Here is a 12,913-nt window from a genome sequence, read left to right on the forward strand (position 1 = left end):
AAATGAGCCGCTTGAAACTTAAATATGTACTATTTAGTTGATTTCTGAAAGCAGTTGTGTGCACAGAATTTTTTTTTTAGGAATATTACAGTGAAAGGGGTTAAATACAAATGTGGGTCACACTTTTCTACTGTTTATTTGTAAAATCAAACCAAACCAAAAAAAAAAACAAAAAACCCCAAAAAGCATTTGTATAATTTTCCATTCACTTTGTAATTTTGTTGGACTTTATCACAAATTCCCAATAAAATACATAGAGGTTTGTGGTTAAAAACATGGAGTAATGGCGTGAATACTTTTGTAAAAGCATCTATGTCTATAATAAAACTGAATTAGAAACAGAAGAGCATATTTTGTCAGATGCCAGTAAGTGTTTGCAGCCCAAAATAGTGACGTCTAACAAGATAGTTCATGATGCATGTGTGACTTTAACTGATATTCATTTCCTGTGTTTTTGACATTGTTGTGTCCTGCAGCTCAAACAGATGGAGGTACAGCTGGAGGAGGAGTACGACGACAAGCAGAAAGTCTTGCGTGAAAAACGGGAGCTGGAGTCCAAGCTTCTGATTGCTCAGGACCAGGTACTGCCTTAGCTCTTTGCCTGTGCAGCAAAGTGTGTGCGATTTAAACGTGGGCCACTTGTCTTGATTGGAAATAAAATGCTTTTGAGCCCTGAGAGGTGCTCTAAGTCTAGATGGAGGCGAGATGGTCATGTGTAATAGTAAGAACTACAGAGGAGTGATTCGTTATTCAGGTTAGCCAGAGGGATGTGGAGACGGAGAAGAGGCTAAAGAAAGACTTGAAGAGAACAAAAGTCCTTCTGGCTGATGCACAGATCATGCTGGACCACCTGAAGAGCAATGCCCCCAGCAAAAGGGAGATTGTCCAGCTCAAAAATCAAGTATGTCCTCCTGGGAATCATTTTGCTTCTAATTCAAAAGATGACAGTACTGTAGCCTTTAATAAGTGACAAAAATAACCGAAAAAAAGGCTTTTCAGAGTATAGAAATTGCAACAGTGAAGAAATCCTTCATTATGTCCCCCAGGGATTCTTGATCTCGGCCCACTAACATTTGTCCTTTGCTTCCTTCCTGCACGTTTCCCACTGTGCCTTGCAGCTGGAGGAGTCAGAGTTTACTTGTGCAGCAGCAGTGAAAGCTCGAAAGGGCATTGAGATTGAAATAGAAGATTTGCATATTCAAATGGAAGATGTGGTCAAAACCAAGATGGCGGTAAGTTTTCACATTTTTTCTTTTACAAAGTAACAGTGGAATAATTGAGTGTATGTTCCAACTAATAGAACTTTAGCTTGGTTTTCAGTTTATATCCAACACATAACAGAAGCTTTTTTTCTGTACTTGTGGGTTTTTTTTATTCGCTTTTCTAATGAGGAGAAACCCCCACAAACAACAATGTGTAGTTACTTAAGGGCCTGTGCATATCAAATTCTCACTCTTCAAATTACAGCAGGATCCTCATTTATATGCATACAAGAGGCCATGCTGGAATATTAAAATAATAAACGCCCTTTGGCATATGTCTGATTTGAACATTTTGCTCTAATGGTTAAATGAGCTTTGCTGAATGTCTTTTTTTTTTTTTGTTTCTCAGTCTGCTCATTAATAGTTGTCTCACGAGACTTCTTCCTACATTTTCGACTCATAGACTGAGGATATTTGTGTCTCTTGGGATGACACACAGTGTGCTGTCTGTCTCCGTTTTGGTTTCTAATTGCTACATTTATGGCAAGGGAGGGTCTCGCAAATGTCTTAGATCAGAGAATTCATATTGAGAACTGGCGTTTTACCAACTGAAACTCCAAATAGGACATCGCCAGTACACTGCACACACTGCACTTTCCCTGGCCTAAATGAGCCAATTGATTATCTCCAATTGGTGTCATCCTCCAGCCAGAACCCTGATAAGACTGTGTTTCAAAGCAGGGAGAGGAAACTCTGGGACTGCTCTGGCTTTGGCTAATCACCGTTTATCATATTTAATAGCTCATGAATAAATCCTGACATTTTGTGTTAAGGTGTTTTTTTCTGTCCGTTTGTCACTTAGCTGGAGGAGCAGGTCAGCCGTTTGCAGAGAGAGAAGAACGACTTGCAGTCTCGCATGGAGGAGGATCAGGAAGACATGAATGAACTGATGAAGAAGCACAAAGCAGCAGTTGCACAGGTAACTGAACCTTTGAGGAATTTCAATCATCTGTTTGAATGGATTTGAAATGTCATCGCAAACACCGGTAGTATTCTTAAGAAATGGGCCATGAAAAGATTTATGACCAGTCTACAAATTAACGCATTCTGAGGTCTGGGAAATATCGACTCTCATTAGACAAAACAAACGGAGACAAAATGCACTAAAGCCAAGCGGACCAGACCAAAATCAAGTCGGACAACACACCATCTGGTTAAAAACATAAAAAAAAAAAAAAAACACTGCCACAACAAATATGCATTTGGTCCAATGATGTTTTGTTTGTGTCCATTTCGAATGCATCTGTTATATTTGGGGGCACTTGGTTGGAATCCTTTCTGATGCGCTGGCTTTTTTCTGATAACAGTCTGTCTGTCCATTTGGTCTGCGTCTGTTTGATCTGATGCCTTTTGCCCAAATCAGTTTTGTCAGATGCCAGTTGGTCTGTTAGCATTTTGTCTGTTGCTCTTTTATGTCAGGTGGGTTAGTTAGATGGTGTTTACTTTCAGTCTGATCTAGTCACATTGGATCTATCAGCATTTGGTCTGGTTTAAACAGATTTTCTGGGTACAGAAAAATCACGAATAAAAATAGCACATTATCAGAAAGTTAATTTAAAATTTAGGACAAAAATGTCACATAATCAATTTCACTAAAACAAAACAGCAACAATTGTTCTCAAAACATCACACATTTTTACAGACGTAATAATGTCTGACATTTATTGTTGCTTTTGAGTGTACAGCCTTTTTATGTAACACTGACATTTATTTTACAAATAAGTTTTTTTTTCTCCCTCTGAAGATGTTAAGAAAAATCAACAATAAAATCTTAAAATGAAATAAGTTACTGTCAGCTAAAATAGTAGGTTGATATAAAAGATTTTATACATGGTGGACCAAAGCAAAATATGCAATAAATAATCACTGTATTTGGTTGAAGTTTGTGAATTAAAAGTGCTGATTCCAAAATCCATAAGGTCACACATTTAAAAACAATAAAAATAAAATGCCTCAATTATACATTTCTAAATAGCAAACTAATAAGCTAATATGAATGGTTTAATATGTTATGAATTGTTTAATATGTTTGAGTTAGCAGTTAGTTACTATAACTGCTAATATATAGCAGTTATATACAGTACAGACCAAAAGTTTGGACACAACTGTGTGTCCAAACTTTTGGTCTGTACTGTATATTACCAGTATATGGATTATCCAAGAAAATCCAAGAAATTTTCTTGTTTTAAAATAAACAAAAATAAACAAAATGAAATATCTGGGTTTATTTGAATCCATTAAAACCACAGCCTTGCAGTTCTCCATTGCTAAGTGTTGCTGCAAACAAGTCCTTAGTTTAATCCATTTGTTTTACAGGATTTTTTTCTAGCGGCATATAGTCTTGATTTTGTTTAGTTTAGTCTGAGTCCCTTTGGTATACGGTTTAGTCATTGGTTTCTAGAAAATCTTTGCTATTATTTGTCTTTGAGCATTTTTTCCTTTGTGTGGTAATATTTTCCTGAGACATGAGGATGATCTAAAATTTACATCATACTTATGTTTTTATTTGCACCACTTATCTAACATCTGGTTTAAAAATTAGACATGACATTTCTGTAGCCACTTCTTTTCTGCAGTGCGGTTTCTGTGTCGAGGACATATTTTCTTTCCGACGCAGCATGTGCTTTCAAATCAGAGAGATCTGCTCTACATCAAAACCACATGACAAATTATTTTAGTTGAACCTGCTGTGTTCATGGGCCATTAACATGAAAACTAATTTTGATGCAAGATAATTGAAACATTTCTGAACCACTCGAAATTCATTCTTTCTTGTTTAATCATTCGTTTAAAAGCGATTCTTGTTTTCTGTTATGTTTGTCTGCATGTGCGTTTGTGTGATGTAGTCGGCGAGGGATTTGAGCCAGATCAGTGACCTGCAGGCCCAGCTGGAAGAAGCCACAAAGGAGAAGCAGGAAATCCAAGAAAAGGTACAGTAAAAAGAAGTATTCATAAGCATCTGCACAGCAGTCTCTGGGGGACTTGCTCACAGCCTTAGCACTTCTCTCTGATTATGCTTCAGCTTTTTTGAGAGTACCACTGATTATTATGACCACGAATGCTTGGTTTCTATGCCATTTTTTTTCCTCTGAAAATTGCAAATGCAATCTACATGTAAATAGTACAAATCTGTGAAAATTCACAGCCAATGTGAGAAACTGTTCTTTCGCCTCTCTGTTCTCATATACAGTGAAGGCATGTGTCAGCAAACCATTACACTGAAGAAATTAAAGGATTCATTCAAGGCTTTTTCAATAATTGTCTGCCAACACGACCTCACCACTTCAGTCTCAGGGAGTTATCTTGTGTTTTTAGGATAATTTGATTCAAAAGCACAAGAACCCTAAATGAAAAGTGGTAATTTGAAACCAGTGCAATGAGAAGTGCTTTCTATATTGAGACTTGGCTATTAAAGAAATGAAATGCAATTATGGAACATAACAAAACAACACAAACAAATATTGGTCCTGTGCGTTATGATAATTTCAGTCAGCTAAGAAAAAAAAAGGGTTTTTCTACTCTCACACATATCAAAGAGGCTCTTGCTACTGTCGTTCACAGTTGAGTCACTTTTTAAATGTCAAACTGTTTTTTGCTGGAACCAGTGGGCCGCCTATTCACAAGGCCGTGTGATACATGCTACGTTCTATTAATCTCATTATGTTTTTATACACAATCTTTAACCTGTAGGTCTGATTGGACATGGAGCCCACTGTATTTATAGACAATAGCTAATGTCTTTTGTTTTGTGCTCTATGGTTTTTCAAAGCTTTGAGCTGCCGATAAAAGTCTTACTTTACAGTATTTTGAATTATCCTTAAGAACTATAACAAAGGATAATATTAGTGTAGCGTTCAAAAGGGTTTTTTTGTTGGGCCTTCTTCTGCAACCATCAATTAAATTAGTTTCAGGTGACTTAATTCCATCTGTGACCAATGTCTGGCTCTTTAAATCAAGGTTTTACCCTTTGAGTGGCATGAAAATGATTACACAGTTGACAATAAACAGTCTTTAGCATCTTATCATAGGAATTCACACAGCTAGCATAACTAGCATCTATAAAGCACCATTCTCTCTGTATTTCCTAGAGTTAGTACTTTCTTAATATAGAGTCTTGCCTTTAAGTTTAAAGCACAGAAGGATAAAAAGGAACAACTTTGGACTATGTTTTACTCTTTTTCTTATAATAACCGCAAATTGTCCTTGCGTTTTCAAGGTGTGCAGTATTACAATTGCAAAGAACTATCTAGATGCAAATTTTTGGTATCCTGACCCCACTTCGCCAGTAATAGATTTGGTCAGCTGAATGGACTTTTGCTACCTTTCATATGGATTTCAGTGCTAACATGAATAGGTTCATGGGAAATAGTAGAGATATCAAAGAAGTGAAGGAAAAGAAAAAGGAGATATGTGATTTAATGGGGGCTAGTGAAATCTGTGCAGTTCTTGAATGAATCACGGACGTGTCTCTACATAGCTTTCTTTTAAGTAACTTCTTACATCTCTGTGCTTCTTCTGACTTAATTTTTAAACATCTCACTGATGCTGATAATTGTGAACTATCTTTTTTCTTTTTGGAAGTGCTTACATTTTGGCTGAAAAGGAGACAACTTACAAAATAAACAACATCAATCTTTTCTGAATTTTGCGAGTAATTGTAAATGTGATTCTATAAGTTGTTCATAATTGCTTTCTGATGAACAATCTGACAAAGAAACACAGCATAGCACTGTAGGATGGGTTGGGGAAAAAAGCTGATATAGACTATAAGCAGCCTGACTAATACTTTTAATGAATGTCTGGCTGGCTCCTTAGATGATTGTAATATGAACGGTAGTGAGAGACATAATGTAGCCCTGTAACAAGTTTTGGCAATACTCCAGAACATGAAGACTTTCGATTGAGGAGAAATTGGTTATTGAGCATGCAGGGGGTTCTGAGAAGAATGAGATCAGTGATCAATAATGGGCTGGAACAGGATTGGAAAGCCTCAATAAGATGCTGCTGGAGAAATAATTCTGCTAGCTTTAACCCAGCTTATGACACGTGAAGAGGCGATGTGCTTTTCTGTGTGTCTGTATTCAGTTTAATTACTGATTCAGCCACCACATAACTTTTTACATCAATTTTTTATTCATCACATCTGTATTTTTCTTGATTTAATTTTGTCTGGAATGAAATGGCATAAATAGGTAGAGACTCATCAGATGTAATATTATTAATTACTTTGTCCTAAATTTTCTCCTAAAGTATTGAAAACAAGAAAATATATCATTTTACTTTGCTTGGTGCTAACAGGATTGTTGCCTGTTGAATATTTTGGCAATCACAAATTAAAACATGCCTTAAACGTGATTTAGTCTAAAGTGTCATAAAAATGTATTCTACTTATAATAAAGCTATTAAAAATAGACAAAATTCAAAACCAGCAAAAATTCTGTTTTAATGGCACACTGACAAAGGCTTAAATTGCCCCGTTTATTGGTTCTGGGGTTATTTATGTGAACTCCATGCAAACTGAAGAATGTATCGTCAATAATCTATCATCTAAATAATTGTCTCCTTGTTTACATTTAAATACCTTTCTGGCATGTTTCCTGCCTCTATGTCAATATTTAGACCCAGTCTGCTCATAAACCTATTCCTGTGACCCAGATGCCCAACATCAGTGAGAGGATGAGTGCTGCTGAATCCTGTCATCCTTTGACCTTTTTCTCTCCTGCATCATTAGGACAGTCACAATTTTCACTTATTCATTTGAATATTTTAAGAACCAACAGATGGCTGGCTTCGGAGTAACCATTCAGAAATCCAACGGTCACAGTTTACTGACTCCACATCAGCATGTTAGCCTCATCACCATAAGCATGTTAATATCCCTGATATAACTCAAAGCTGTATTTTGCTGCAGATTTTCTTTTCTTGTTCTCCTGCAACATACTGAGCAACTGTCTTGCAGCTCACCAACAAAAAGCTTTTTTTATTTGAATCTAAAAATTGTGGTGCTAAAATGGTCTTATCTGATTTATCCCATCTTTGAGCTGATTGGTTAAATTGCTGGATCCTGTGAGGTGTCAGCTAATGGTTGAGGCTCTGAATAAGTGTAGATTCATATGGTAAAAAGGTTAATGCATCTGATTTAGGCCTGTTTTTATAATAGAGCTTTTATCATGTTTCCCTAATGGAGTACCATTTGCTCAGAGGATAACCTTTCTGGTGTTAGGCGTGACATATATTAATGCAAATGAATTTTCTTAGCTGATGGATCGATGTTGTAAAATGAATTTCTTCTGAGCTGCTGAAGCTGAATTTAGTTTAACTGCAAAACCACCAACATTCCTATATGCCATTAAACTGCCTGAGGAAGTAATTTTACCCCCTGTCAATGCAGCCTTCATAATGACAAAGATGACATTTCTGGAGGCATTATTTTTCTTACTTTTCAGTCCTGCATATATATCTATCTTTTGCAGAAGAGAATATTTATATACATATATGTTTTAAAGTAATTTTTTTGCTTAGTATGTAAAAAAAACAACAACCCACTTATCAACCTTTTACAGTTTTCACAATTAAGCTAATAGTAAATAAAAACACTGTCGCCTTCAGAAAACGTATTTCTGTTTAGGAATATCTCACTAAAGGAGTGTGAATCTAAGTGCTCAGCTCACTTTGTTCTGATATTTTTCATTTGTCTATTTATTTTAGGTAAAGCAGTAAGAAAACCATATCAATGTTTTGATTGAAAGTAGTTTGTCATTTTGTTTTGGTTAATTACATAAAAACCTAGTAAAATACATTATATGCATGTTGATAAAAGTGTGAAAGAATTTAAGATAATGTTATAAATAAAATAGCATATGTCATAATAATATACTAGCCCCTTTACTGGGCTTACTCAAACAGTAGCATACCAACAATTCAAGATTCTTCTCTTATGAATATCATGGTTTCCCCAATCTGACAATGCTTTCATGCTTTCTTCACTGGAAGTTGTTGGAAGAGGAGTTTAAATGACTCTGAAACAACTCAGGTTGGACACTAAAGATATGAAAATTTCAGATTAATATTATTGTGAACACATTTATCATGGTTGCCAAAATTAGTATGGCTTTCCTAAAATGTGTTAAAAGGATAAACAAAATGTGTTATTACCAACAATAAAGCCAACATCAGAATAAATATCAAATAAATTGATATTTATTTGATAATAAATATCAAATAGTATTTTTGATATTTATTATCAAAAATATTATGTGATTAGATGTAGTTGTAGTAGTAGTACTCCACATAACTTCCCATATTTAAATGAGACTTCAAACTTGTGTTCTTACAATTAATAAAAAAAAGATGCAATTTAACTATCTTTGAAAGGTGTGTAGCAAGCTCTGTTATTTTTTTTATTATAGATTATTAACAAAGTAGATGCTTGTCAAAATGCTTCAGGCAAAACACCCTGTTGAAACTATTAACCTCAGTATATGTTAATACTGGTAACCAGTCCAAGCCTTTACATGGGTCAAACCCTGGTTATACACTATTACGTTATCTCTCATCATAGAACACAAACATTGGTTATTTGATCATTTTTAACTGTAGTAGCGGGTCACCATGCATGGTTGTTTTATTTTCTGTGAGTGTTGGCTCTGTCTGCTGTAGACTGGCATCCCTTCCTCTCCCCCACTTAAAACTGGGATAGAACCCACTGTCCCTGCGACTCTGTGCAGGATAATGTGGGTGTAGCTGATGAGTGGATGGATCTGCACTGGATTAAACAAATACAACCATCTGCTGCAAAAACAGTGTATAGCTTCTGCCACTCCCAAACACCACAGCGCGATCCTGCTTTATTAAAATTTACGTGAGCTGAAGCCACTCGAGGCCCACCCTTCAGAATATTTCTGGCTACACTTAAGATGCACAGCGGGCTGCAAGCCACTGTTAAAATGTGCCAGAGTAGGCACTGATTGTTATCTAAAGCATCTGACCTTGAAGTGGTTATCTCATTCCCAGTAGGAGGGAAATCTGGCTTCTTTAGAAATATCAAAGGAGAGCTCCAAATCCTCCTTGTCTCAGATGCAGAAGTCCCTCATTAGGTGCCCTGCTGCCTTTTGGGCCAGTTTTGTTGTGACGTGTCTATCTTCCTTTTATCAGTCATGGAAGAAAAAAGGATTTAGATAGAACAAACGTGTTTTGCATGAAGCTGAAGCCTCTTTCAAAGCCTGTGAAATTACCGTGACTCACTGTTACTCAGCCTGAACCACAAGCTTTTTTTTTTTTTCCTTTTTTTGACCATTTTAGGTAGAGTGGAGGCTTATCTCAAACTCATTATTCATACTGGATGCATCTTATTTATATTTACCAAGACAGAATAAATTAACTCAAATTGGGTGAAAAAGTAAACAGCAATCTATTTTGAAGATTTAAAGATCAAGACTTGCTCTTAATGTTTAAATACCTCACAAAAAGAGGGCAGGAGCTTTGGGGGAGATGGGGAAACTGGTAAATAAGGAAGAAGTTAGCAGCGACTATTGCTCCTCAGAAACTGACTTTGAATATTTATATCTCTGCCTGGTGTGTGATATCCTTCCAGCTCCATTCACTCCAGAGCCAGTTAGAGTTCCAAGAACAGTCCATGGTGGAGAAGTCGCTCGTGAGCCGCCAGGAGGCGAAGATCCGCGAGCTGGAGACTAAGCTGGAGTATGAGAAGACTCAAATTAAGCGCTTGGAGGTGAGATGCTCCTGCTGGTCTCAAAAAATGTAATAGAAATGTTCTGTGAATATACATATATACTGTATATACATATAAGGATAGGAATCGGACTTTTTATTTTTTATACATTTTATAAGAAACAATTAGGTTGTTTTTAAAACATTAAAAGTTGTCCATTATTTTTTTATTATATAAAGTCAATGTTTTCTCAATGTATTCAAATATTCATAAGAGGTTATTTTGATTTTAGATATTAGAAACTAAATGATCAGCTTGTTGGATTTGTTTTTGATTTGAAACAATATGAAATAAAATTATGTTGAAATCTTTAGTGTTACTCCTGTGAAGTAAAAATCTGCGTAAAAATTTTGTAAATTAAACTTCAGACAAGATAAAGTGGTAATTTGTCTTGTAAATTAATTTACAAACATTTGTTTACAAGTGGTAATCAAACAGTATTATTTGATTACACTATTTGAAATCAAACAATACTATTTTGAAACAGTATTTCAAAATACTGTTTGAGATCAACAGTATTTTGTTTGATTTCAAAATACTGTTTGAAATCATATAAGTACTGTATTTCAAACTGTATTTATGTTTGAAATCATTTTTAATGCTAAGCTGTTAAGTCAGAACATTGTGCTAACCACATTTCTCTCATTTGCTTGCCAGAGCCTAGTGGGCCGTCTGAAGGAGAACCTAGAAAAGATGACTGAGGAGAAAAACCAACGCATCACAGCAGAAAACAGGGAGAAGGAGCAGAATAAGCGCATGCAGAGACAGATAAGAGACATGAAAGAAGAAATGGCTGAGCTGTCCAAGAAGGAGGGGGAAGCAAGTCGGAAGAAGCACGAACTGGTAAGGTTTTAGCTTCCTTGGTAACATCACCTGTATTTAAATTAGCTTATAGAGGAAAGATGCCTGTTATGTGATGTTGTTCATTTGCCAGGAAATGGATATTGAGAGTTTAGAGGCAGCAAATCAGAGCTTACAAGTGGACCTTAAGCTGGCCTTTAAAAGGATTGGGGACCTGCAGGCGGCCATCGAGGATGAGATGGAGAGCGATGACAATGAGGACTTAATCAACAGGTACACTCCAGCTTTGAAGCTGTGAAAATTAATGTAGACCTTTTGCATTCCTGGCATTTTACCATGTTACTGGCAAGAAATGCACAAACATGTTAATGTTGGCAGTGTACCAATTGGATGAGGTCCTACATTAATGCTTTTAGGGTTGCCAACTATTAGAAATTGATATAGGGAGCACACACTGCACCACCCACTACTCCCTCTTCTTCTTTGTACTGTGGGGGAACAAAGTGTTAGTGTTCCTTTTTCCCACTATAATGTAGACCGTTGCAAAGGAAAATACAAAATTTGAAAACTTAAGCTGTTCTAAATTCAGCCAGACCTTTATTTTGGTACGTCAGTAAATTGTATTAGATACTGTTGCTATGGCAAACTTTCAGACTCTAGGTCCAACAATGAAACTGACCAATGTTTCCGAGGGATTTTTACAAATTCCATGTTCTGTTAATTTGTGTTTTCAAGTGCTCATATAACTAAAATGAACATGTTTCACATATTAGCTGATTTGTTTATTTTTATACAGTGTAGATCATTTTAAAATGCTAGATCGTTCTTCATGCTTAACCCAGACACAGGCTCTTTTTGTCATTTGAAGGTTGGTTTTACATAAAAGTTCAACATTGCAGTTTGTTGCATTTACATTAAAATAACAAAGTGAAATTTCTAAAAGCCTTTGGCTTTATCTTTAATTATTTGCTTTAATGCTACTAATATAAATCTCAATAAAATCAAATTTATTTTCTCATTTAAATAATCCGAGACCCTTAAGATGCAATTTCTGAGCATCATCTGGGTATGCAATTCATTTAGATTTCTTAGTAATGTTTTCTCCAATGGTCTTGTATATTTTAGCCTGAAACAAAACATATGTGTGTAAAGATAGTTTTAGCAGTAAGCAGTTTATTCTGGTGTGTGGTAAATTTAATTATAGCAAAGAACATATTTTATTAAAGAAAAAGTACCTGACTGTTTAGTGATTCTAGTCGTTCAGATAGTGAAGGGCTTCTAAAAACATTATTCATATAGCTATATTTGCTTTGCTAGGATCTTAACATTTTGTGTCATTAATACTCTGTTACCTTTTATTAAAAAAATTGTTAAGTTCAAGATTTTTCTTGGTTTGATAAATGAATAAAGCACGTCATATGTTGTATTTTAATACATAGTGGCTCTTTAAATACCAAATACGGGAGAATTTCCTATTTTAAGGGAAGGTTGGCAAACATGATTTATGCACACAGCTTCACCTTTCCAGTTTACAGGGACTGAAAAGAGAACCGAGCCATCATTAATGTTAATAATCTCAACTGTCTTTCATGCTGTGAGTCAAACTCGCTGCTGTGTAAGGGTCTGTTTCCTTTGCTTCAGCACACAATTGCAGTATAGCTAAAGGCCTAACAAACTACAAAAACCTGCTGCTTTTCTTAGCAGGCTGTCAGTCATCTCAACATACATTTCAAATCTCTTTTGTACTCTGAGTCATGTGCTTTGTCTGCTCTGAAAGTACTCCTCAAAAGGTTTAATTCAGCCTCCTGTGTCTGATCTTTTGTCTCTGCTTTTTTCCTCGCTTGTTTGATTACAGCCTGCCTCTTTACAGTGAGGTTGAGGGTTATGCATGCTCTGAACCCAGGGAAGTAAACACCGACTGCAATAATACAGACTTCCAAAAGGAAGACATTACAAACAGCGGCTCTGTTTACAGAATAATACATGGTTATTTTCATGTGTTTGCATTAGTGTAAAAATGTTTTACTAAGGTGATATCTCATTTTGTCTTCCTTTTGCACTGTTATTTGTGTATCTCACCTTTGCTGTTTCTCTTTTCCCTTCCCTTCTTGGTGTCATC

General features: G+C 35.8%; 1 protein-coding gene across 8 annotated transcripts in view; it reads left to right on the forward strand.

Annotated features, from left to right (window-relative positions):
- The window catches only part of LOC114153120 (unconventional myosin-XVIIIa-like), an 85,405-nt gene that overhangs the window by 59,315 nt on the left and 13,177 nt on the right, over window positions 1-12,913 (forward strand). For all 8 annotated transcript variants that reach the window (XM_028031451.1, XM_028031454.1, XM_028031458.1 and 5 more), the window contains 8 exons: window positions 477-581; window positions 755-901; window positions 1,119-1,232; window positions 2,065-2,181; window positions 4,109-4,192; window positions 9,856-9,993; window positions 10,651-10,836; window positions 10,928-11,067. In XM_028031451.1, coding sequence (XP_027887252.1) covers window positions 477-581; window positions 755-901; window positions 1,119-1,232; window positions 2,065-2,181; window positions 4,109-4,192; window positions 9,856-9,993; window positions 10,651-10,836; window positions 10,928-11,067 — 1,031 coding nt within the window. The remainder of the gene's footprint in view (window positions 1-476; window positions 582-754; window positions 902-1,118; window positions 1,233-2,064; window positions 2,182-4,108; window positions 4,193-9,855; window positions 9,994-10,650; window positions 10,837-10,927; window positions 11,068-12,913) is intronic.

Source organism: Xiphophorus couchianus, chromosome 11 (assembly GCF_001444195.1).
Source record: "Xiphophorus couchianus chromosome 11, X_couchianus-1.0, whole genome shotgun sequence".
Taxonomy (NCBI): Eukaryota; Metazoa; Chordata; class Actinopteri; order Cyprinodontiformes; family Poeciliidae; genus Xiphophorus; species Xiphophorus couchianus.